General features: G+C 44.3%; 1 protein-coding gene and 1 long non-coding RNA gene across 2 annotated transcripts; both read left to right on the forward strand.

The window, feature by feature from the left end:
• The first annotated feature begins 344 nt into the window (after window positions 1–344).
• Window positions 345–5101, forward strand: LOC118701560 (alpha-ketoglutarate dehydrogenase component 4-like). The gene is made up of 4 exons (XM_036406240.1): window positions 345–444; window positions 1281–1344; window positions 3551–3753; window positions 5012–5101. Exons 1-4 carry the CDS (start codon window positions 406–408, stop codon window positions 5027–5029), a joined length of 324 nt encoding a protein of 107 aa, XP_036262133.1. The 5' UTR covers window positions 345–405; the 3' UTR covers window positions 5030–5101.
• A 389-nt stretch (window positions 5102–5490) lies between these two features.
• LOC129047006 (uncharacterized) lies at window positions 5491–24942 on the forward strand. The gene is made up of 2 exons (XR_008508930.1): window positions 5491–5777; window positions 17746–24942. It is a non-coding gene; the product is annotated as an uncharacterized LOC129047006 (long non-coding RNA).
• The last annotated feature ends 1497 nt before the right edge of the window (window positions 24943–26439 follow it).

The raw sequence follows: 26439 nt of genomic DNA on the forward strand, positions 1-26439 counted from the left end.
GAGTGTTTTGCCTGTGATGGTAAGTGCTGAGTGATCTTCCTGTCCTTATCTCAACCCATGAGCCTTTTGTCGTCTTTTTCTCCCCCTTATTCTGCTGAGGAGGGGAAGGGATAAGGCAGCTTGGCTGGCATCTGATGTCTAGCCAAGGTCAACTCATCAAAGTAATATGTTAAATTAAAACATCGGCACTCTTTATAAGTGAGGGTCAGCTTTTAAAATGTGGATTGGCTGTGTCTTGATCAAATTAAAATAAAATCCAGAGCTACTTGAAGCGATTTTTAAATTTTAATGTGTTGCCTCTTTATTTTATTTGTATTTTGGCACTGCCTCAGCCCCTTCTCTGGGCCCCGCTCATAGTGGGCGTGGCCTGGTATTGCTCCTCAGGCGCTGGGATATGGCGTAACCATGGGCAGTAAGATGGCAGCTGCCACCAGAGTCGTACAGGTAGCGGTGCGCGGCCTGCGGACCGGGAGGCGGCTGGGGCGGCTGGGGCGGCTGGGGCCGGGAGCCTGGGGCCTGGGGCCAGGAAACTGGAACCTGGCGCGGGTGGCAGGCCTCGCTTTGCGCGCGGCCGCCGGGGCCTGAGGTGGCCGATGCCCGAGGCACCGCTCGAGAGGCCTGGTGTCCTTGGCGCGGGGGGAAGAAGCATGCGGCGGGGCCGGCCCCGTGGCGCCGGTCATTAGATTCCTGTGCCTGGTTCTGGTACCAAAGGATGTTACTGAGCAGTCTGCAGGCTGCCCCTTTTCGGTCGCTCTTCAAGAGGGGAGGGCGCTAATCGGTATCTCGTTTCTAAGCCATCCTTCTTCCCTTCAAAGGTGAAACATAGTCTTCTTGAAAAGACATATTTAAAAAATAAGCTCAGAGGCTTGGAATACTAGATGTTATAATTTAGAGGGTTTTTTTTCTTAATGGAACTAGTCCATCCCAGCCAGCCAGCTGAACAAATACGTACAGGTAAAGAGCACTGCTAGCAATTTCACATCATTCCATTTTTGCTACTGTAGTAGCTATTTCTGCATACACACTGATTACTGCGAGAAAAGAAAGAGAATGCTTATTCCTGTTCTGAACACTAGGGTAGGGTAGTGCCTTTAAAGGTGAAATTTCTCCTTGGGTAAAAATAAAATTCAAGTAGTAATTTTTTCACAGTGCTGGTGCACAAAGCAGCAGTATAGAAGTGGTTGTTTAATTTGTTGTGTGTTCCATTTTATTAAAGTTAATGTTTGTCTAGAAATATATTTTATTCTCCCTATTTCTCCTACTATGTTGTCTTGTTCTAGGTAGTCAAGCCACATACTCCCTTAATAAAATTCCCAGACAGAAAAAGTAGTCCCAGACCTAAAAGTAAGTATTTAATCTATAGATACAACTTATGCCATATATGCCATATTTCTTTGCATAAACTGTTGTATATAAGAATCGGCGCAATTTTTCTGCTTTGACTATGCAACTCAACTGATTTTGAGCAGGGTTTCTGAATCATTGTTTTAGTTTGAAGGCTTCCTTTTCAGACTCTATACAACTGTGGGAATATAAATAATACATGCATGCCTTTATTTTTTGGTCAAGGCAGAATCACAAGGATTTCTAGTGATGTTTTTCTACTTATATAAGAAGTCACATTTTTGAAAATACAAATATTTGCCTGAAGTGATAGTATCCAAATGAATTTGAAACAGCCTTAGGTATTTGGTGATCTTTGCAGAAAATGATGTTGCATTTTCCTCATCCTTTATTTTCCTAATTGGAGTGTGTGATGGTGGTGGTATTTAAAACCCTGATTTATGGCTAAGAGCCATTCCACTGTACATTTTAAGAAGTGTTTATTTATGCTAATAATTAATGCTGAGAAAAAAATTAACTTCATTGCAATGTTTGACATTATTTTTACACCTATAGCTACGTTCATATTTATAGGAACCTCAATACTGTTACATTTAGAACATCAAAGTTAATGAGCTATATGTTGTTTTAATATTCCTTTTGAGTCAATAAAGCATTTGAAACTAAAGTAGTAATTTTAAGAAGCTCTGTTGTTATTCTCACTTGTTTAGAAATGATACCATACTATGTATTTGCCACAGCATTATATTTAGAATTTAACTTTAAGTTTAGTTTATCCATTAACACTGCAAAGTATCTACAATGAACATCAGTGCCACTTCTGACTTACCTGTGAATTCTTCAGGAACTATATTCTGCGATAACTTTCAGTCAATTTTGTATGTTGTGCCCAGTTCAGCCATTTGCACCACCTTTCATGCCAGCGAATTGCTTTCTCAAAGGCTTAAAAACATGTTACTTAGCTTATGCTTATCTTTGCATCACAAGATTTTTGCGGCTATATATTTTAAGTATGTTAGACCTTTGTACATTAATTAATTTCTGCTGCTTCACTAGTGAATTGCAATCTACTTCACTTTGCTTGAATGCCATAGCAATAACTGTTTCACCATACCAGAATGTTGCTTCTACATAGTTACACACAGCTCTGCAGATCAAGACTATACTTTTAGGGATGTGAGTGCTTTAAAGGTCAACCAAATTCTATTATCATATTACTACTGCAACATGATGGTCTCAAACAGGGAAGGGAAAACTGTAGTAAGGACTGTATCTGAGCTTAAGCAACAGCAGTATTAGGTCAGGTATTTTTTAATCTTGACTTTGGGTTTTGGATTGGCTAATGCTTCTATTGCAAATACACTTCAGACTTTAAAAAATACAATAGAAGGAAATCTTAGGCAAATTTCTAAATATTTATTTGGTATATAAAACAAATTTGGAGAAACTTTTTTTTAATATATAAGGTATGTTACTTCTTAAAAATACTTTGTAGTCATTACTAGCCAAAGCTATTATCATCTGTGTGTTGTTTTCTTTTGTTTTCATCCTCTGTTCCTTTTGCCTTTTGCTCTTAAATTTTAAAATTTCAGTTTAATGGCACGCTCCCTGTTCAGATTCTGCTCCTTTTGATGGGTTCTCTGCCTCCTTGCTCTGTCTGGGACCTTACTTTCTTGATACCATTTTGTAATATTAAGAATGGGTATAGCATTCTTTTACATTTTGTGGTATGCCATAGTTGTGAGCTTTTTCTTTCTCTAAGCCTCTACCTCCTTTTCATTTGTTTGTCTTTACAGTTGCAGTAAAAAAAACCATCATCTTAGTTGGATGTTAGTTATTTATCTTTCTACATAATCCCCTCCACACACACATTTGATACTTCATGCTGCTTCTGCAAGTACAGCTTCCCAGTGAAAAAGCCTTTGTTAGGATCTATGTTGATTTATCTTCTGTTTCCACATCTGTATTTCTGCAACTCAAATATGCTTACTTTTACTTTCAGAATTTTTTCACCGTGTTCTTGGTATATTTAACAACAATAAAAACAGCTTGTGAGAACTAGAATATCTTTAAATTATTTTAATTCTTTTGAGTATGTTTTATAATGAAGAACATTGTCAATAACTGGTAACTTTTATTGGCTGCTCGCTAATTAATTTTACAGTCTTGTTATATTTCTGTAATGGTTTTGCAATCTGGATTTCAGTACTGGAATCTCTACAAACAAGTATGCCATCTCTTGGTGCTTCAAAAGCACAGGAGTCTGTAGGAGGCAGATCACCAGGATTTCAAAATATTTCACCGGTTAGTAGAGTACAAGGTATACCAGACACTTCTGAATCAACAAGAACCTTAGCTCAGAAATACAGACGAAAACTAATGTCAGATGAAGAGATTGAATATATTCAAGTAAGTTTCATTTATTGTTGTGTATTGTCTGTATTTGCCTAGTATTTATCTTATTTCTACACCTCTTTCCAAGTTTAAAATATGATATTACATGGTAATTCTTGGCAAATGTATACTCGGAGTTTTCACCGCTTTGATGCACAGTACCCAAACTACAAAATCTTAATACACAAGGTACCCAACGCTCACTAATTAGTAGCTTGTCGTGTCACTAATTAGAGAGATACAGCCATGCAGACAGCTTGTGATAGTCATAGCCTACATTAATCACAGTCACTACCTCTTGTGTAACAGCTGTTTAACATGTAATTTGAATATGCTGTACAGGAGCACAAGAGTCTGTTCTTAGACCAGGAAAGGCTATTACCAGGCGACTGAAGTCTAAGATATTCCTCGAGCTAGTATAAGTGATGTATTAGTAAGTTACTGCTTGTATTTCTAGTAGTAGAAACATTTGGTTAAACTTTATATAAATATTTTCTGCAATATTTGCAAATATGCCATTGTACATAAAAGGCAAGAAAAACCTGCTTTTGTTCTGTAACAATTTTCAGTTGTAAACACTGATGCTTAAAAAGAGAGAATGCACAAAATATGAAGAACTGGAGAGACGGGTGTGAGTTTGAAATGAAAAGACATAGCTTTGTTAAATTATAAGGACAGCTACAGTGTGATCATATTAATAGAGGAAATCAGTTTTCCTTCATGTATATCAGTATGGTATTATAAATAGAAATAAAATTAATCATTTTGCATTGTAATACGCTCCTTGACCTCTAGCATAAATTTTGTAATGGTGAGGTAAATTGTAAAATAATTTCATTGGCAAAATAAGGAATTGAGTACCTTTCTGATTTCTCATAAAGATTGTAATGGCTGACCTTGGGTTTGTTTTTGCTTTGGAATTTGGGCAGTGAAAATAATTCTAAAACTTCTGTTTACTAGTACTGTGTTTATCAGACCTTTTTAAAGTGAGTAAGAGACATTTTTCTTCAGAGTGGGAGAACTGGAAGAAGCTATAATTATAGGTCACAGGTATTGATCTTTTTGTATTCTCCCCTGAAAAAAATGAGTTCTTATGGGTAAATGCTGATACTTTGACACTCTGTGTATGTTCCTATACAGGTTAAAAATCAATGTCTAAATCAAAAATTGAAACTAAAACTCTATTAGTTAATCTAGAACATTGAAAAAGATTTCATCTCCATTTTCCATTCTTTTAGTGGAATACATTTAACTATATGCTTTTATTTTACAGCGTGGAGGTCCAGAATAAATATGGAAGATTATTTGCCACTGTTGAAGAATGAAATATTACATTCACAATAAAAGCATTTCCTTAATATTATGATTGTGATGCTGGTTTGGGTTTTGCCTTTTTTTTCTATGTTCTCTGTATTCTTCGCACATATATTTGTAGCTTTGTAGCCTATTGTATTAGTGACTCATCTTCCCAGTACTTTTTCATGGCTTTTCCCTAGGCAGAAAGACAACAAATTCCAGAGCTCCAAACCCCAGGAGGTACAACGCTCTGTGCTATCTTGGTTCTTCCTGGGAGCCAAGGCTGAGAACAACTCTTCAAGATACATTTTCATGGACAAAGTACAGCTAGTGCTGAAGGGGGGGGGGGCTCCAGAGAAGGGGCTTGACCTGGGGGGGGAATTGCATCACCACTTGTCCTCCTAATTGGTGCTTTTTTACCAATTATGCTAATTTCCTAAAACCTATAAAACTGTATTCACCCCGTGTTGGTGGGCATTTGTGGACATCTTTCCATAACTGCTCCTGAGGCCCTTTAAAGATCCTCTTTTATATTACCTCTTTACTAAAATTATCTTGAGTTTCATTTCCAGGTTGGGCCAAAGGCAACAGTTATTCTGGCCCACCCAGACGGGACAAGAGAACCTGGTACCCTTCCTCTGGATCAGAAACATCCTGCAAGGAATTCTTTCCTGACGGCAATCTAAAGAATTCCATGCAGCAGCCTGAGGTTGAGACACCATGGTTCCAAGATCCCGCAGGAGGTAATATAAGGGGAGCTCTTTTTGCTCTGTAGTATGTAGTTCGTATCTGTGTGTGTATTGTGTATGTATTGTGTATCTGTTAAAGGTCAGTAATTGCTAGCAATCCTGGGACAACCCGGCATGGTGGCGGGGGATTTGCTTTTGGAGTGGTTTCTCAAAATTTTTTTCTTTTGCTGCTTTTCCAACCTGCCCCAGATCAGCTGGGGCAGAGGTGGGGCGTGCATGTGCGTGTGTGTGTGTTTTGTGTGTGTTTGCCACTGGTGTCTTGGTTTACAAGACATGTCTGCTAGGGAAGGCAGAAAAGCCTCCCTTGGAATGATGAAAGTAAACCCCCTCCCTCTGAATTATTAGAATTTTGAAATTAAGGGGCTCTCAGGCAAAGAGATGGGAATAGGAATAACAGTTCTTTACTAGTATGTATAATAAAGCAAACAAACAACAACAACTACGGCATTAACAACAAACAGAACCAGGAACCCAATGACAGCCTTTTCATCTGTGGCACTTTCCCCTTTGGTGTAGTTAGGGTCACAGCCAGCAGGGGTGCTGGCAGGCTCCCAGTGGGCAGGGCAGGGCAGGCACGGTGACCCCCATGTGGCTGCAGGGGGCACTCTGGTGCGGGCTGGTGGAGCACGTGGCAATGGCAGCTCGGTCGAGACGGAAAGGGATGGAAGAGAGGCTTTGCTTCATAAACCCCTGGGGCAGCCAATCCCAGTGCCCTTAGCAGGACTCTTGGAAGCAGCAGGTTGGAACAGCAGGGATGAGCAGAAATCCCGGGGCGGTGGTTGAGAATATATCAACTCTCCACGGCAATAGCTGGAACCTGCGGGATGTTCTGGTAGGGCAGGGGGATGCGGGGCCCAGCAGCAGAAAAAAGGTTCCCTGCTGGGTTATGGTGGTGGCAGCGAACTCCTTTCCCCAAGCCGCAGGTCCGACCGTCCTACGAAGCCCAGCAGCAAAAGCGAGGCTGCCCCAACCCCATCTCTTTTTTACCTGCCCCCATTCTCACAGTATCTCTGCCCCCCCCCCGCCCAAGGAAAACTCCCAAAAACCAAAGGCGTTCCCCCTCCTCAGTCTCAAGCAGCCAGCCATCAGTGCTTCTTAGCACCTCAGTGGGAAGAAATCCCATAGGTAATAAGGAAAGAACAGAAAAAACCCAACCCCCAACAACTGGCTGAGATTGTTCATTGGTGGGGAAAAGCAAATTACAATGAGGAAGTTTCTTTTGTGTTTAACACGGGCGGGTTGAAAGTTGGCCTGGGGATGCCTGGGCACAGAGCAGCCAGGAAGGGTGGGCTCATGCCATTGCAGAGGAGGGGAGAAGCAGTCCCACTTCCTATGTTCCATCTGTGGAAAGTTTTTTCCAAGATTTTAGGGCAGAGGTGGCTCAGACTCCTGGGACAGGTCCGCGAGCAGGGAGGCCACACCCCCCGTGACGGACAGTGGGGAACAGCCGCCCTAAGAGGAGCCGACGTGACACCTGCCATTGCCCTGAGAATGGCTGGGAGATGGGGCTGGGGAGCGGTCCCAGGACCTGGGGCCGCCGTTGCGCCACTTGGCCCCTGCTCCGGCGGGGGGGGGTGGCCGCTGCTGCGCAGCCACAGCCTGGCTCACCCCCCACCCCTGGGCCTCACCCGTGCCGGCCCATAGGGGACCAGGAGTGTGAAATGTACGGGCAGGAGTCTCATCACCCTGGGCAGCACCGATTTTGCTGTTGCGAGGGGCAGGGAAAAGGCAGAGTTGAGTCCCTCAAGGAAGCTGATGTCACCTTTGTAGGCAGGAACGACTCAATTGCAGTTTCCATAGTAAAGAGTTTTGTTTTAGAGAGACACGACAACCACTGTGAGCATTGACACAGCCCAAGCACAGGAGTGCCCCTGGGCAGGTGTGCCCGCATCGCGCGTCCATCCCCAGGCCGTGTGGCGGGCATCGAGCGCTCTTTGTCTGTGCTGTTAAGCACTCAAAAAGGAAATGCTGGGTCCAAAGGAAAAGAAATCGTTTTTCGGGCTTCCTTAAAACAGGCTATAAGTAAACAGAGTCCTGTGTTAACCAATACCTTAGAATGGAAACTGAGCCTAGATACTATAAGGGCTGTTAGTGCCAGAGGGGTAAGAGAAATGAGACCTTTCGTCCAACCTTTAAAAATGAATTAGAAAAACGCTCGGTGATTTATCAGTTTCTCTCTTTGCCAAACTCTCCTAAGAAAGATCTATTGGAATTTTGCAAAAGGAAGAAAGTAACGGATAGTTTAGGATGGTTTACTGAATTAAATTTTAAAAGTACCTTCTGCATCCCTGAGAATAAGAAAAGCCAAGTACTTATTGTTATTATGTGGAAAAATCCTGAAACAGGGAAAAAGAGCCAGCTCACCAAGACAGTCCTGCCTGAGGGTTTCAGGCACAGCCCAACTATATTCAGAAATCAGCTGGCAAAGAAACTGGAGAACTGGAAAAGTCAGCAACTGAGAATTGCTGTATCCAACCAGCAGCCAAGAATTGCTACATCCAACAGTTGCATGCAACTCACTGTAAGTTTGTTCCATGAACATTGGCGACATGTACCTTATGTTACTGAAACAGGGTAATGTTATTCTGAAAATGTTTGCTGTTAATCCTGGTATGTCTCTGTTCCCAACACTAACTGATAATGTATCTGAGTATGACTGTTTGCAGACCATGGAAGAAGCCTATTCCAGCAGACCAGACCTAAAGAATGTGCCAGACTGGGAACTGTATGCAGACAAGAGCAGCTTCATGTGAGATGGTGAACAGGTGACAAGTTATGCAGTAACAACCATGAACCAGGCAAAAGGCCTTGCCATCAAATGTATCATCACTAAAGGCTGAAATGATTACATCATTGAAAGATCTAGAACTGAGCAAAGTTATCTGGAAGGAAAGAGGACTGGCAACTATTCAAGGTAATGGAATTGAACACACTGAACAGACCCATGCACTGCTACAGAGTATTTGGGAATGTAGAAAAGCAGCTTTTATGCATTGCATAGCTCAGCAAAATGGGAAAGCAACTCCTGAATTAAAGAATTGTTTTCCTGGCAAAATAGTAAAAGGGGCTGCAAAAAAAAAAAAGCATGTTAGGAGTGGTGCCACAAAAGGAAATCAAGTTGTCAATGGTTGGCCCAAAGTGTGATCAAAAGAACCATCTGTTTTCTGGCACAAAGGCTGAAATCAAGGAAAGTGAATAGACTATTACACCAGAAACAACCCAAACATGGGCAAAAGAGTTGTACTAGAAATAACAGAGGCAGGAGATTTTCCTGGAGATTATTGGCAAATAGATTCTGCTGAGTTACCAAGCTAAGAAAGAAACAGCAATGTATTGATGTTAGTTGACACCTTTAGTGGATGGTCTAAAGCTTACCCCTGTCACACTAACCCAGGAAGAGAGGTGGTAGAAGTTTCACCCAATCATATAATTCCAAAGGTTTGGGGTTCCTTCAAGGTTGGTCCCCAGTAATCAGGGAACTTAGTCAAAGGTTGGGAAATGTTTGGGATCTGTAAATTCCCTATATACCCCAGATGAGTGGTAAGGCTGAATGTGTGAATTGAACCCTCAGAACGCAGATTAGTAAAATTTGTCCGAAACATCCATGACATTGGTTCAGGCCTTGCCTAGAATCTGCATGCAACCAAGGTGCAGAGACAACATGAGTCCTTATGAAATATTGCAAGGCAGGCCATATCATATTATGTTTATTAAGGGAGAAATTAATGAGGGAGAAAATTGACTTGCAAAAGTATTTAACAACTTTCAAGTTCCACTTTGCAGAAGGTCCAGAGATTCGTCATGTTATCCAGACATACATGCCCATCTGTTCCACCCTGGAGACTAGGTTTGCACTGAATGGAGAAACAGTGACCTTACAAGTTAAGTGGAAAGGACCATTCCAAATCCTGACTACCCTCGCCAAAACCAGAGGTGCTGGCAGAGAACCCTGGATTCAGTACTCCAGAGTTGAAACCTCTGCTACTGAAACAAATGGAAAACACACACTGATACGAATTAGGATTATGTGATTTAAATTGTTCTTTTGTCCCTGTTTGTGGGAACTTGTCCTGTAGGGGATGGGCCAGAGACTGGCCACGCAGCCATACCACAGACAACTAACACCAACCCTTAAGAGAAAAGAAAGCACACCTGATGACATCTAAGCAGCTTATGGTGAGGAGCAAAGGACTCGCAAAGGACTCTGGGACTAATTAGGAGTGGCCATTGTTCTGGTTTGAAAGCAAAACCAGTGAGAGGCTCCAAGTCAGAAATACAATTTATTAGGAAAAGGGAAAAGAAAACCAAAATACATGCAATAATACAAAAGAAAAACTACTGACAAAGTCAGAATACAACCTGACACCCTGTTGGTCAGGGTGTTGGTAGCAGTCCAGTTGGATTGGTGGCTGCAGTCCTCCTGGAGTGGCAGATGTGGTTCTGTTGGAGCAGGGATCCTGTAGAAAGGGTGTAGTCTTCTTCTGAAGATCCAGTGGAAAAGACAGCTGTTTCTCTGGGAATCCAGTGGAAAGACTGCTTGTTGTATCCCAAAACCCCAGATTATATCTAGGTGGGGAAGCTTAGCTCCTCCCCCCTGGGCAGAGCATCTCACAATGGGCTGTTATCATTCTAATGAGTCATGTGGTGGGTCCTTGACTGCCCATTATACAGAAATGGCTCCCTGAGGGAGTTATCTCTGAGTCATGTGGCAAGACATTGATAGGCCCATTAACAGGAGATAAGGAAAAAACAATGCCCCTCCTGGTTTCAGCAGCTCTTGAGGATGGGAATAGAATACATTTTTATATTGTAACCTAGGACACAATCCACCCCTTATTCTATTACCATCTATGCCCAAACCAATATCCTCTTACACATATATATATATATATATCTATAAAATACAGAACGAAACTTGACACACAGTTCTTGCTTAAAATTAGGTCTCCTTGTGGTACACAATGGGTTTCCCCATCCTTCTGCATTACCCACCAAGTGTAACCAGGTCCTTGAGCAGAAACAATCCCACAGATGGGTTTGCCCCTGCCTGCAGTGGGATTAATCCAAACAGTGTTTCCTAAAATACCTCTCATATGTATCACAGGAACTTTGTCTCCATCCACTAGATGCAGGGGTTCAGACTGGGCAGGACCAGCTCGATTGATGGACCCTCAAGTGCTGACCATCCAGGTGGCTTTTGCTAAGTTCAATTCCTTATTCTTGAAGGTTCTTCCTCCAAGTGCCTTCAGGGTAGTCTTAAGTAGTCCGTTGTTGTCATCTTATTGCATAAGTTCTATATCTTCTCAGTGATTTCTCATGGGCATCTCCTCACAGTACAGACTCCTTCATCTTCACAGCACAGCCAACAACCTCCAACTCTCTTTTGTAGCACTCGTCTACTTATTGGACACAGCTGTGGCCTATTAAGGGCAGGCCTGTTCCTAATCTTTGGTGATTAGTACAGCTGCAACTCCTCAGGGGTGAGATTGCTTTCTGCACTATTCCCTTACATTCTATCCCTCCACAGTCCGTTGCATTGTTCAACTTTCCCAGCAGCTGGTGCATGATAGGGGATATGATATATCCATTCAATACCATGTTCTCTGGCCCAGGTGTTTATAAGGCCATTATTAAAATGGATTCCATTGTCTGACTCAATTCTCTCAGGGGTACCATGTCTCCACAGGACTTGCTTTTCTAAGCCCAAGATGGTGTTCCAGGCAGTAGCATGAGGCACGGGGTAGGTTTCCAACCATCCTGTGGTTGCTTCCACCATGGTCAGCATGTAGCGCTTGCCTTGGCGGGTTTGGGGAAATGTGATGTTGTCAATTTGCCAGGCTTCCCCATACCCGTACTTCAACTATCGCTCACCGTACCACAGAGGCTTCACCCGCTTGGCCTGTTTGACTGCAGCACAGGTCTAGCAGTTGTGAATGACCTGTGAGATGTCCATAGTAAGGTCCACCCCTTGCTCACGGGCCCATTGGTATGTTGCATCTCTCCCCTGATGACCAGAGGCTTCATGGGCCCAACGAGCAAGGAATGATTCTCCCTTGTGCTGCCAGTCTAGATCCACCTGTGATACTTTCACCTTGGCAGCTCAGTCCACCTGCTCGTTGTGATGCTCTTCATTGGCTCGACTCTTGGGTACCTGTGCATCCATGTGTCGAATCTTCACAGTCAGCCTCTCTACTCAGGTGGCAACGTCCTTCCAAATCCTGGTGGCCTAGATGGGTTTCCCTCTGCTCTGTCAGTTGGCCATTTTCCAGGGATCCAGCCATCCCCACAGAGCATTAGCTACCATCCATGAGTCAGTGTAGAGATAGAGTCTTGGCCACTTCTCTTGTTTGGCAAGATCCAAAGCCAGCTGGACGGCTTTAAGCTCTGCAACCTGAGTTGATCCACCATGTCCCTGGGTAGCATGTGCAACTCATTGTATGGGGCTTGATACAGAATCTTTCCATTTCCGGTTAGTGCCTACAATTCGGCAGGAACCATCAGTGAAGAAGGCATATCGTCTTTCAGTCTCTGGTAACTCATTATATGTTGGGGCTTCCTCAGCACGTGCCACTTGTTCCTCTTCTTCTTCAGAGGATAATCTAAAAGTCTCCCCTGCAGACCAGTTTGTTATGATTTCCAGAATCCCAAGGCGATTTGGATTTTCAATATGGGCGTGCTGGATGATGAGGGCAATCTATTTGCTCCATGTGGTGTTGGTGGCGTGATGTGTGGAAGGAACCTTTCCTTTAAACATCCACCCCAGCACTGGTAGATGGGGTGTCAGAAGCAGCTGCATTTCGGTGCCAATTACTTCTGACACAGCTCGAACTCCTTCATAGGCAGCCAAGATTTCCTTCTCTGTGGGAGTGTAGTTGGCTTCAGAGCCTTTGTAGCTCCGGCTCCAGAATCCCAGTGGTCAACCCCAAGTCTCACCAGGCACCTTCTGCCAAAGGTTCCAGGACAGACCATTTTTCCTGGCTGCGGAGTAGAGCACATTCTTCGCCTCTGGTCCTGTCCTGACTGGGCCAAGGGCTACCGTATGAGTGATTTCCTGCTTGATCTGGGCAAAGGCTTGTTGCTGTTCAGGACCTCAGTGGAAATCGGTCTTCTTGCAGGTGACCAGGTAGAGAGGGCTCACAATCTGGCTGTACTCGGGAATGTGCATTCTCTAAAAGCCTATGACACCTAGGAAAGCTTGTGTTTCCTTCTTCTTGGTACATGGAGACATAGTGGAGATCTTATTGATTACCTCTGTTGGGATCTGACGATGTCCATCTTGCCATTTGACTCCTAGAAACTGAATTTCTTGAGCTGGTCCCTTAACCTTGCTTCGTTTGATGGTGAAACCAGCTTTCAGGAGAATCTGGATAATTTTCTCTCCTTTTTCAAAGACTTCCCCTGCTGTGCTCCCCTATACAATGATGTCATTGATATACTGTAGATGTTCGGGACCCTCCCCTTTTTCCAGTGCAGTCTGGATCAGTCCATGGCAGATGGTGGGACTGTGCTTCCACCCCTGGGGCAGTCGGTTCCAAGTGTACTGCACTCCCTTCCAGATGAAGGCAAACTGAGGCCTGAATTCTGCTGCCAAAGGAATGGAGAAGAAGGTGGTGGCAATATCAATGGTTGTGTACCACTTTGCTGCCTTGGACTCCAGCTCGTACTGAAGCTCCAACATGTCTGGCATGGCAGTGCTCAGTGGTGATGTGACCTCATTCAGGCCACGGTAATCCACCGTCAGTCTCCATTCTCCACTGGACCTATGCACTGGCCATATGGGGCAGTTGAAAGGTGAACAAGCCTTGCTGACCACCCCTTGGCTCTCCAGTTTATGAATCATCTCATGGATGGGAATCACAGAGTCTCTGTTGGTATGATATTGCTGACGGTGTACTGTTGTTGTGGCGATTGGCACCTGTTGTTCTTCAGCTCTCAGCAGTCCCACAGCAGAGGGGTTGTCTGAAAGACCAGGCAAGGTATTCAGTTTTCTGATGTCTTCTGTCTCTACAGCAGCTATCCCAAAAGCCCAACTATGTCCTTTTGGATCTTTGAAATGTCTCTTTCTGAGATAGTCAATGCCAAGGATGCATGGGGCCTCTGGGCCAGTCACAATGGGGTGTTTCTGCCATCCGTTCCCAGTTAAACTCGCTTCGGCCTCCAATACAGTCAGCTGCTGGGATCCTCCTGTTACTTCAGAAATAGAAATGGATTTTGCTCCTACGTACCTTGATGGCATCAGGGTACATTGGGCACCGGTGTCAACCAAAGCCATATATTTTTGTGGATCAGATGTGCCAGGCCATCGGATCCACGCAGTCCAATAGATCCAATTGTCCCTGTCCTCTGCCTGGTTAGAGGCAGGGCCCCTCAATTTCTGGTCGTAGCACACGTTGCTCTCTTCCTGTAAATAGGTTCCTGAGGTTCCTTCAAGAGGATCAGTCATATCATCATTCCTATATTTTCTGGAATTCTGTGTGCGAGAGACTCAAGCAGCATTGACTCTAGATGACCTTTTTGTGTTAGGTGTTCCTCTTTTCAGTTCACGTACCCAGGCTAAGGAGGAGGTGTGTTTTCCATCCCACTTTCTCATGTCTTCTCCATGCTCCTGAAGGAAAAACCAGAGGTTACCTCGTGGAGTGTATCTTCTCTCCTTGGCTGGGGGACACCAGCTCCTAATGGCAGAGACTCTTGTTGGTTCTGGCGAGATGTGGTAGGCTTCTTCCTGAAGTTCCTTTTTTAGTTTCTGATGGCCCTCTTCAATCAAGCTCCAGACTTGCTCAGCCAGCCTTGTTTCCACAGACGAGACATGGGTACGATATGGGGCAGTGACAGTGTCCTCATAAATTCTTAGTTTTTTGGCCCAGATGCCCACCCTGTCCTCGCCTTCCCTCCATTGTAGTGTTGCCAGGTAATGGGAGTACATCTCTGGTCCAAGCTGTGCAAATCTCAACCACATTTTCCATGTGCACTGTACACAATCTGGGCTTTTAGTAAATCTCTCGTCCTCTGAGAAAATTATCTCCAGCACATCCAGTTCCCTCAGGCATTGGATACCTTGTTCCATTGTGCTCCATTTTCCTTGGTGCACCTGGAGGTCTTCTTTACAAAGGTATCTGCCCCTCACACTCATCAGCAGTTGCCGCCAGAGGCTGAGAGTTTCTTCAGTTCTCCTGATCCCCTGGTTAATGGCCACCTCCTGGGACAGTGATCCCAGTTGCCTTGCCTCACTTCCATCCAGAATGGTGCCATTGGCTGCAGTGTCCCAGATGCAGAGCAGCCAAGTCAGCATGGACTCGTTCATTTGGCTGGAGAATTCCCTCCGCAGGTCACGCAGCTCACCCAGGGATAGAGAGCGAATGATGATTTCTGGCTCTGTCTCTTCGGCTGGATGCGAGGGTCCTGCCGCATCCTCTTCAGTCACCATGCAGACTGATTTACTCTTTGATTTCTTCTTCTGAACGGGGGCAACTGCTACTGGTTCAGGCTGTTCTGATTCAATGACAGTTTTTGTGGAGATGCTGATGGCGCTTTTGGTTTCCTCCTCCTCTGTGACAGTCTGTGTAGACACAGACGCTTTGCTTTTGGTTTCTTCCTCCTCTGTGACAGTCTGTGTAGACATTGATGGTGTTGTTGGGCATTTTGTTCTTTCCTCCTCTCTGGCATTCTGTGCGGACACGGACGCTGTTGCTTTGCATCTCCTTTCCTCTTCCTCAAGAAAGCGCTGCATCACACCATGTAGTACTTTGTGTCTAAACATGTTGCAGGCTGTGCAGAGAAGACAAAGCAGAACTAACAACACTATGCTGTCCTTGGCATCCAGAGGAAACTCAACATTTTCAAAAACTGCTGTGTCAAGCCTGAAAGGCTGGAAAAAGTAATTCTTTACCCCTCCCACCAGGGGCTGGGTGCAATTGTTGAGACCCCAGACGTAGCAGCCTAGATTAGGACAAGCAAACAAAATTGAGAACATATTCCAAATTATGTACATTGTCTTGGAGGTTATCATGCAGTAGACATAATAGACCAATAAAGCAATTTTTATACCATACCCTGGTTAACACAGGATCATTATAATCAGTAGATAATGCCCCGTGTATGGAAAAATATAGAGAGCTAGGCATAAGACCCATATAAGCATGTTGAGCATCATAGCGAATAGGTGGCTTCTACAATACAAACTTGTAATTCTGACTTTTCTCAGTACCGCATGCCGCACATTGGGCGTCAAAATTATGTTCTGGTTTGAAAGCAAAACCAGTGAGAGACTCCAAGTCAGAAATACAATTTATTAGGAAAAGAAAAAAAAAAACAAAAACAAATACATGCAATAATAATAAAAAAAACCACTGACAAAGTCAGAATACAACCTGACACCCTGTTAGTCAGGGTGTTGGTAGCAGTCCAGTTGGATTGGTGGCTGCAGTCCTCCTGGAGTGGCAGATGTGGTTCTGTTGGAGCAGGGATCCTGTAGAAAGGGTGTAGTCTTCTTCTGAAGATCCAGTGGAAAAGACAGCTGTTTCTCTGGGAATCCAGTGGAAAGACTGCTTGTTGTGTCCCAAAACCCCAGATTATATCTAGGTGGGGAAGCTTAGCTCCTCCCCCCTGGGCGGAGCATCTCACAATGGGCTGTTATCATTCTGTGAGTCATGTGGTGGGTCCATTAAAGGGAAATGGCTCCCTCAGGGAGTTATCTCTGAGTCATGTGGCAAGACATTGACTGGCCGATTAACAGGAGATAAGGAAAAAACAATGCCCCTCCTGGTTTCCGCAGCTCTTGAGGATGGGAATAGAATACATCTTTATATTGTAACCTAGGACACAAGGTTGAAAACAAGTCTTCGAGACACATTTTCATGGACAAAGTACACCTAGTGCCAAGGGCAGGGGGGGTTCCAGACAAGGGGCTTTACCTGGAAGGGAATTGCATCACTACTTGTCCTCTTAACTGGTGCTTTTTATCAATTATGCTAATTTCATAAAATCTATAAAAATGTACTTACCCCTATGGGTGTGGGCTTTTGTGGACTTCTTTCCATAACTGCTCCTGAAGGCCTTCAAGTAAAGATCCACTTCTATATTACCTCCTTACTAAAATGATCTTGAGTTTCAGTTCCAGGTTGGGAAAAAGTCCACACAGGGGAAACCCCGGGGTCCTTGAGCCCCTTTCCCCTCCTGGGTAGCCTCTCCCTGCCATGTTCAGGAGCTGGGTTGCTGCTGCCCAGCCCCCACCTTTCTTCTGCCACTGATCTGGGTTTTTGCTACACTGTAGCTCTGCATCCCCTGCCTGCTGGGATGCCCCCTGGTTCCAGCTCCAGTTGCAGTTTCTACTGCCTCTTGCTTGCTGCCTCAGGTGAGCCCACCCTGCCATTCTAGCTTGCTGTTTTCAATGTCCCTGCTACAGCTCCTTTTGCTGTCCAGAGAGGGGCACTGGGATTGTCTGCCCCTGAGGGTTTGTACAGGAAGCCCCTTTTCCATCCCTTCTGCCGAGCCTGTCCGCTATTGTTCACGTGCAGAAAAATGATGGGCCTCACACTAAAGCGTCCCCTGCAGCCGCAGGGGAGTCATTGCACCTGCCCTGCCCACTGGGAGCCTGATGGCACCCTGCCAGTTGCAACCGTAACTACAACAAAGGAGAAATTGCTTAAAGAGCAGGAAGAGACAGTTTATTGGGTTTTCTGTTCTTGTTTGTGGTTGTTACCACTGTTGTTGTTTGTTTGACTTGTTATACATACACATACTAGTAAAGAACTGTTATTCCTTTTTCCCATATCTTTGCCTGAAAGCCCCTTAATTTTAAGGTCATAATAATTCGGAGGGAAGTGAATCATATTCTCCATTTCAAGGGAGGTTCCCATCTCCCTTTTGCAGACACCTGTCTTTCAAACCAAGACAGCTGTCAATCCTAGTATGTCTCTGTTCCCCGACACTAACTGATAATGTATCTTAGTATGATTATTTACAGACCATCAAATACACCTATTCCAGTAGACCAGACCTGAAGGATGTGCCTCCAGAAAATCCAGATTGGGAGCTGTATACAGAGAAGAGCAGTTTCACCTGAGATGGCAAATGGATGGCAAGTTATGCGGTGACAACCACAGACAAGGTAAGCAAGGCAAAAGCCTTGCCATCGGACGTATCATCACAGAAAGCTGGACTGATTATTGCATGAACAAGAGCTGTGGAACTGAGTGAAGGAAAGAAGGTAAAAATATGGACTAATTCTGAATATGTATTTAATGTTGTGTATGTCTGTGGAGTCATCTGGATAGAAGGAGGACTGCCGACTATTCAAGGTAATGGAAACAAACCTGCTGAAAAGATCCATGCACTGCTACAGAACATTTGGAAGACTAGAAAAAAAAAAAACTTTTATGCATTGCAAAGCTCACCAAAATGGGGAAACAACCCCCGAATCAGGGAATCATTTTGCAGATGAAACAGTGAAAGGAGCTGTTAGAAATAGTTACTCACTTTTTATAATTTTAGAAAGGTTTATTAAACCTTATCAAAAATACAACAGAAGACTGAATAGAGAAAAGGTTACAGCGCCGGGAGCAAAGGATTTTCCCCACCATGTGCTCACCCACACAATGGAGGTTTCACCTCTTAACCCTTTAACCCCTCCCAAAGTTCTTTCCATCGACCCATCCTTCGCTGTCCAGTGGTGGAGATCTCTTCCTCAAATCCTGATTGGAGGTCAGATGTCGCCATAGTGGCAAGCCAACCCTCCCAGATGTCCCAACCCCATCTGTCTCTTGATAACAATGCAAGGGGGTAAAACATAACTATAAATCTATAAAACTTTTCTCAACCTATATACATGATATTTGTTAATTGTGAGAGTCAATCATTGCATTACTCATCCATTACAATCCCCCCTTTTCCTTTTCTACAGATTACTTGGCTCGAACAATTTAACCCAATGAGTCATACTAGCATCTGTTGATGTGGGCAAGGACAGAGGGGACCAAAGGGAGAAGAAACAAAAACTTCCTTAGACACCCTTATCCAGAATGAACAGAAGGACTTTACAGAGGTCTGGTATGGCTTTTACCCCCATCTACCTTGCCTATGGGGCTGCTACCCATAGGAGGTGTCTTAGTGGTGAGTACAGAGGCCAACTTGGTCTTGCCCTCCAGTCCCTTTTATATTCAAAGACAGTGGGGGAATTACAGAGGTCCGGTATGGCCCTTTGTCCCTACCTTACCATGCCTACAGGGTTGCTACCTGCAACAGGGCTATGGGGTCTTCTCGGTAGTAAACAAAGGGGCCAACCCAGTCTTGCCCTCCTTCCTTTGTCTTATTTTAAGGAAGGTGTCCCATTAATTTTTACAGTCCCTTGTGTACTTCCCCTCAACAGATACTCGTAATCCATCCCCATTAAAACATGAAAACAAACAAACAAACAAACAAACAACAGTTCTTGGGTTGGCTGGTGAAAGCTTAATTCTACTTTTTGGGTGCCTTGGTGTTTCCCTGGTTGTCTCTCGGTCTTTGCTTGAGAGCCAATCTTGTTTCCCCTGGCCTGGATGTTACAGTCCATTCTTTGGGTTCTTCTACGGGGCCTTTAACTCTGTTGGCATGAGTCCATCCCCGCTCTGCAGTTCGCACGGCCGATTCAGTGGTGAGCAGTACCTGAAAGGGACCTTCCCACTGAGGAGTTAGAGGCTGATCTCTCCATGACTTAATTACCACCCAATTCCCAGGATTAATATTATGGATTCTGAAATCCAGGGTGGTAGTTTGAGGAATTGCCCCTTTATGTCTTAGCCCTTCTAAGGTTTGTGCTATAGACATAATATATTTTTTGGTATTGGTTTCCCCTTCCTCATAGGTGGCAACCTTCTGGGGTGAGGTTAGGAAGGGTAACCCAAACAACATTTCATAGGGTGACACCTCCAAATCTGACTGGGGTTGGGTTCTAATTCTTAATAAGGCCAAAGGGAGACATTTTATCTATGACACTTGGGTCTCAGTCATTAGCTTAACTAGAGCTCTTTTAAGAGTTTGATTCATTCTCTCCACCCGACCAGAACTCTGTGGATGCCATGGAGTGTGAAACTCCCATTTTACTCCCAGGGCTTGAACACCTTTCTATAATATCTTAGATGTAAAATGAGTTCCCTGGTCTGAATCAATCCTGTTTACCATCCCATATCGGGGAATGATTGATTCTAGGAGTGTTTTTACTCACAACATTGGCATTGGCTTTCACAGTGGGTACTGCCTCTACCCAGTGAGTCAAGTGATATACTATCACTAGCAAAAACTTCCACCATTGTACCTGGGGAAGCTCAGTAAAATCTACATGGATGTTTTGAAAGGGCCTTAAGGCTAGTTCTCACTCTCCCCTGGGTGTTTTCCTCATGACCTTCTGTCCCGGTTCAGGGCAAATTTGGGAGAGAACCCCCAGAGGGGCTCCTCATGAAAAGCAGATTCAATTGGCCCCTCCCCCAACCGGTTTGGAAAAATACCTCCTTGGAGAAAAGTGGAAAAAACTGTTTATTAAACAATAAAACCTAAACAATATTAAACAATAAAACATTTCGCTGCTCCAAAAGAGATGACAAACTCAGAAAAGTCCCCTCCCTGGGTTGCAGCTTGGCTCACTCAGTCTCTTATCAGTCCCTCTGGCGCTGGAAATGTCACACCCCAGGCCTGGCTCGGTGGGCCAGAGGTGCAAGCTGCCAGTGCTCTTCTGGGTGTTCAGCCTAGAGCAGGTTTAAACAGGTCCAAAGAAAAGGGAAAAAAACCCCACATTCCAGGGAACTTCTTTGCTTCAGCTAGCTAAAACTAACTAAATCAAAGGAGAACTCTGTCCCGCTGTCTGTCCATCCACAGACAACAACAGTCCAGGAGCAGGAATGTGGAGGAATGAGTGCAGTGTCTGAAAACAAACTGTGCATTTCTTCTCTCCCCCCTTCACTCTCTGGAACAAGTGTTAAAGGTGCAAAACTTATTATTCAGCATAAACAGAACAAGACGATTGGGGATAAAAGCATCATATAGTCAACCCAGGACACCTTCTTATTTACTTGTTGACATATCACACACCATTCAGTCACCTGTTTGGCTATCTCGAAAGTTCCTATGCATCCCAAATCCCTTAGAAATTGATCACTTAGCGCTTGTGTACCCCAGTGTGTTGTCCCATGTATGCCTTCTAGCATTTTCCTGGCAAGGGGCTTATTCAACATTTGCCTCCCATCCACTAATCTCCACTTCCCTTCTTTATCTTTCTTGGCTCTTGTTTTGAGTTCTTCCCCTTCTGCCCCACTAAACACTGGGACTTCTCGTATTTTTCCCATGGGGTTTAACACCATCATTCTAAGAGCCTAAATGAGAGATGCAGGACTCCAGGAAGCTCTTCAAAATGTAGTTTATTACATCCAAGACATTACAGCAGTCCAGGGTCGTGGGCAACAGAGCCTGTGCCTACAGCTGTCAGCTCCATCTACAGGCAGGCCTGGAGACCCTTTGGTTTTGGTCACAATGCATTATATACTTTTCTTTGCTGAGCATCTTAATACAGTAGAACCAATCTATACCTTAACTTTTATCTATAGCCTATCATAACTACTATAATTACCCTATTCATGTTACTATTCTCCAATCACTAAAAGTTAGTACATTACAGTTTAAGCTAGAAGTTGTTTTTCAGTTTTCTTGCAGTGGAAAATTCTGAGACCTCTTTTCTGCTTGCAACATTTGCTGACTTGTTTGCCTGTGCTATATTTCTGCTTGGTAAAAACATCTTCTTGTTTGAGGTGGGTTTATCCTTTGCTCTAAGTCATAAAAACCCCTTCTAACTAACATACCCTTTGTCTCCTTGGTTATCCAGTAAGACTGGCTCAGCAATTCTTTTCTTCTATATCAAAACTTGCTTCCATCTCTCTTCCTTCATCAGACTCTACATTTAGAAATCCTTCTGCTAAGCATACATATCTGTGAGACTTTCTTGTCAAACTTTCATCCTTTCCAACACATCATTAGTTTTTCTGTCCCTGATTCCGCTGCATTTTTAGCTTCCAAATCCACTAAATTGTTCCCTCACGCCTCTTGAGTCGCCCCCTTTTGATGCCCTTTAACGTGTACCACTGCTACTTCCTCTGGTAATTGTAAGGTTTCTAACACTTCTAAAAGAAGATTTTCATGAATCAGTCCCTTTCCCTTTGAATTTAATAGCCCACTCTCTTCCCAAATTTTTCCAAAGGTATGCACTACGCCAAAAGCATATTTTGAGTCTGTATATATTGTTCCCCTTTTCTGTGCTAATATTTCCAGAGCTCATTTTAGGGCATATAGCTCACATGCTTGGGCTGACCAGTTGGAAGGTAACTTTCCCTTTTCTATGGCTACTAATTCTTCATCCACTATAGAGTACCCCAATACCTGGTGCCCCTGGATTACCCTTGAAGATCCATCGATGTACAATCATTTCCCTCCTTGGAGTGGTTGATCCATTAGGTCCTCTCTTACTCTAGTTTGGTAGTTTATAACTTCTAGACAATTATGTTATAATTCCTCACCTGGTTCTCCATATAAAAACTGGGCAAGGTTGAGTTGGTTACTCACGATTAGCTCTAAATCATTATTTATTAAGATGGATTCATACTTTAGCACTCGGGAATCAGAGAGCCATTTCTCAGCCTTTTGGCTTTGGATATTTCTAACTGAGTGAGGGGTATATACTTTCAATTTTCCCCCAAAGGTTAAGTTTTTGCTTTCCTTTACGAGTACAGCAGTTGTTGCCACTGCCTGAATACGGGTCGGCCATCCCCAGCTGATAGGGTCTAGCAGTTTTGATAAATAGGCCACCAGTTTCCTGGATCCTCCTCAGTCCTGGGCTAGTACTCCATGAGCTACTCCTTTTTCCACATCTCCAAACAGATGAAAAGGTTTGTCTAAGGCAGGAAGACTCAGTGCTGGTGCACTGACTAATTTTTGCTTTAAAGCCTCAAACTTTTGTTCATCATCGTTTCCCACCTAATCTCTCCTTCTACAAGCTTTTCATACAAGAATTTGATGGCCTGCGTGTATCCTTCAATCCATAGCCTACAATATCCCAATAAGCCTAGAAACCTTCTCACTTCTCTCTTAGTTTTTGGCTGTGGGAGTGAGGCTGTCCCTGCTATTCTCTCAGGGTTCAGCTGCCGGCTTGCTTGAAAAATCACGTCCTAGGTGTTTTACTTCCCTCTCTACAAATTGGAGTTTCCCTTTTGATACTCGAAGTCCTTGGTTCCCCAAAAAATTTAACAGTGCTATGGTGGATTCTTGAACTTCATCTTATTCCCATCCTGAGAGAAGCAAATCATCTACATACTGGATGAGCTTTATCTCAGGTTTGATGGAGAAGAGTTGCAGTACTTCTCCCAAGGCTTGACCAAATAGGTTTGGGGATTCAGAAAACCCTTGGGGTAACCTAGTCCACTGAAGCTGTTGAATCCTCCCAGAATCAAGGACCTCCCATTCAAAGGCAAATATATCCCTACTTTTCTCTGCCAGTGGACATGCCCAAAAAGCATCTTTTAAGTCTATAACACTAAACCACTGGTGCGATGGGCGGTTTTTACTCAATAGTGTATAGGGGTTAGGCACTACTGGGTACCAATTCACTGTTCTTTTGTTTACTTCTCTTAAATCTTGAACAAACCTGTAAGTCCCATCTGACTTCTTTACTGGTAATATGGGTGTATTATGGGGGGACATACATGGTTCTAAGGTCCCATCCTCAAGTAGGTCCTGAATCACCGGCCGTAGTCCTCGTCTCCCCTCCAGGCGTGTCCTGGTTTGAAAAGGAAGTAAGTTTTTTAGGAGTTTGTGGTCAAACCAATCAGTGCTGAGATTTGACTATTGGCATCTGGTGTGGCCGCTGAGGACATGGATACACCTCTGAGAACACAGTGGGTTAAAAGCAGAGAATTCCCAGGGGGAAGCTCTCTTGGTTCCGGTTAGTGAAGAGTCCAGACCTCCCCTGCCCAGCTGCGGGCTGGGTGGGGGAGGGGAAGCCATGCGGCCAGGGTGAGGTAGGCTGGAGCCTTGGACAGAGAAGGGAGGTGAAGGCCCCTGCAGGATGGAAGGGTGGAGGAACACTGAGAGGCATTGGCAGCCCCCCACCCTCTCCTGAGAGAGAAAGAGCCTGTGCCTGTGCTTTTGCCACCTTGAAATTTGATATCATGTGCTGGCAGCACAGCCGGTCAAGAAGGAGAAGGGGGGGAAATGCAGAGAGGGTGCAGCGAGAACATGCCCAGCAGGGCAGTCGTGGGAGTTCTGGGCAGGCAGAGCCCAAGATTTTTAATCCTTTTCTTGAATGATGGAAACCTTACAAATACTGATCCTCCTGGATCTGAACGAAAAGAGAGATAGAGATGAAATAAGAGGAAATGGACAAGTATGATGAAAGTTCATGCAAGTGAAAGATGTCAGAAGAGTTGAGAAGAATCCTAGGTGGGAGGAGATGATGGAGTGGCCTTTGGCTGGACTTTTCTTGTATAGACATGGACAGAACCATTTTTTTTTCCCTGTGACACAGAGACTGCATTTAGGGGGAGGCAATGGCTTGGAGCCAAGAGAGTGCAGTGATGTTATGTGAAGGAGTGCGTGAACAGAGACGATGGGTGAGGAGGGTGGTAGTGCCCTCAGTCTTCAGTGAAGATCTCTGTTCTCAAGACCCCTCGGCCCCAGGGAGTGAATTTGGGGGGGGCTGGTGTCCTGAAAGCGAGAGACTTGCTTTTTTTGGAACTGGGCAAGACATCCTTTAAAGGGGAACCCTAGAAGCAGCTCTGGTCCATGTGCCGTGGTGAGAGCACTGTACAGGGAAGGAAGAGGTCACGATGGCAAATGTTCTCTAGGAGGTGCCACGTATGACATGGAAACACAAGAGGTTTCAACGGTGTTTCCTTGGGAAGCCTATGGTACAAGAGGGACTCATGTCTTCTTGATGAACTGCGAGTTGATTATCTGAAGGGTGGTGATGAACTGAGAGTCGATTATCTGAGGGGTGGTAACTGGATTGAGAATCCAAGGTTTCGTCTCACTGTGTGGTGGTGGAAAGTGGGGGGAGGAGGAGGAATGTTTTTGGAAGGTTTTCCTTCTGAGTTCTGTGTGTTTCTTTTACATATTGTAAGTTAATAAAGTTTTTTTCCTTTATTCCTAAGTTTTAGCCTGCTTTGCTCTATTTTCTGGTCACATCTCACAGCAGACATTAAGGAGAATATTATTTTCATGGAGGCACTGGCATTGCTCTAGCGTCAAACCATGACATTGTCAAACCTGGACTGGATGGCTGTCATCAATTAATTTTATTATTATCGGTTTCATGTTCAATTTACCTCGATTTTTTTGGTTTTGTCCACACTATCACATGAATTTTGCTCTTATCCTCTTCCCTTAATTGGAGAAGGTTAACCACCATTTTTCCTTCCTTTGGGAGTACTCCAATGCCTAACCACCTGTAAATCCTGTCCTAATAAATTGCACCCTGCTTCTGGAACTAATAGAACATCCCTGATTCCTATTTTATTGCCCCTTCAAACTTTACTACCTTTATAACTGAGACCTTGAACCCCTCTCCTTTTGCACCTACTACTTGCATGGTATCTTGACCCTTTTTGCACCCCTTTGGGATTCTACAACCACAAGTTCTTTCAGCCCCCGTGTCTACTAAGAATTCAAATTCTTCTTCCTGGAGGCCTATTTTTAAAGTTATCAAGGGCTCCTGATGGTATTCTGTCCCCAGGAGGTAGAGTCCCTGACACCCCTAATCTTCCGCTTCTCCTTTTTGCTCAGTTTCATAGACCCTCAGGTCCTTTTCCTTCTGGGGGCAATTCTTTCTGATAAGCCCATTCTTTTACAGTAAAAGCAAACTGGTCCTAAGTTCCTTCGTTTCCCAAACTCTCCTTTCTGTGCCCAGTCCCAAGGACCTGCATCCCCCCTCCATCTATCTTCCTGTACTCAGAATCCCCCTCCCTTACCTGAGATGTTTTTTACATGCTGGTTTCCTTCCCTAATAGCAGTTGCCATTATCTTGGCTTTTGCCTTGGCCTTCTCTTTGTCCCTTTTTTACATATACCTTCTGTGCTTCCCTTAAAAGATCCTCTAACCTCCTTTCTTGCCAACCATCTAACTTTTCTAACTTTCTCCGTATATCTGGCCAGGCCTGAGTGACAAAATTTATCTTTAGTAAGATCTGTCTGGCTGCTGTGTCAGGGTCAACTCCTGAATACTACCTCATCTTTTTCCTCAACCTTTCTAACCACTCTGTTGGGGTTTCTTCCCTCTTTTGCCGCTCATCGAAAGCCTTACGGGCATTTTGATTACATGGAGCTGTCTCTTTGATACCTCTTATAATCAATGTTCTGTATTCCTCCATGTCTTGCCTTCCCACGGTGCTGTTGTGGTCCCAGGCGGGGTGCACTACAGGCATTTTCAGGTCCCCAGGAGGTCCTTGCACATGCTCCCTTTCCCATATTTGTATCCCAGCCACCCAGATCATCTGTCTTTCCTCTGGTGTGAACAACATAGTCATTATTAATTGCATTTCCTCCCATCTATAAATATTGGGCCCCAGAAACTGGTCTAGCTGCTTCGCTAACCCAAGGGGGTCCTCTAATAGTCCTTTTAATTCCTTTTTAAGCATTCTCACATCAGAGGA

This window comes from Molothrus ater, chromosome W (genome assembly GCF_012460135.2).
Source record: "Molothrus ater isolate BHLD 08-10-18 breed brown headed cowbird chromosome W, BPBGC_Mater_1.1, whole genome shotgun sequence".
In the NCBI taxonomy this organism is placed as follows: Eukaryota; Metazoa; Chordata; class Aves; order Passeriformes; family Icteridae; genus Molothrus; species Molothrus ater.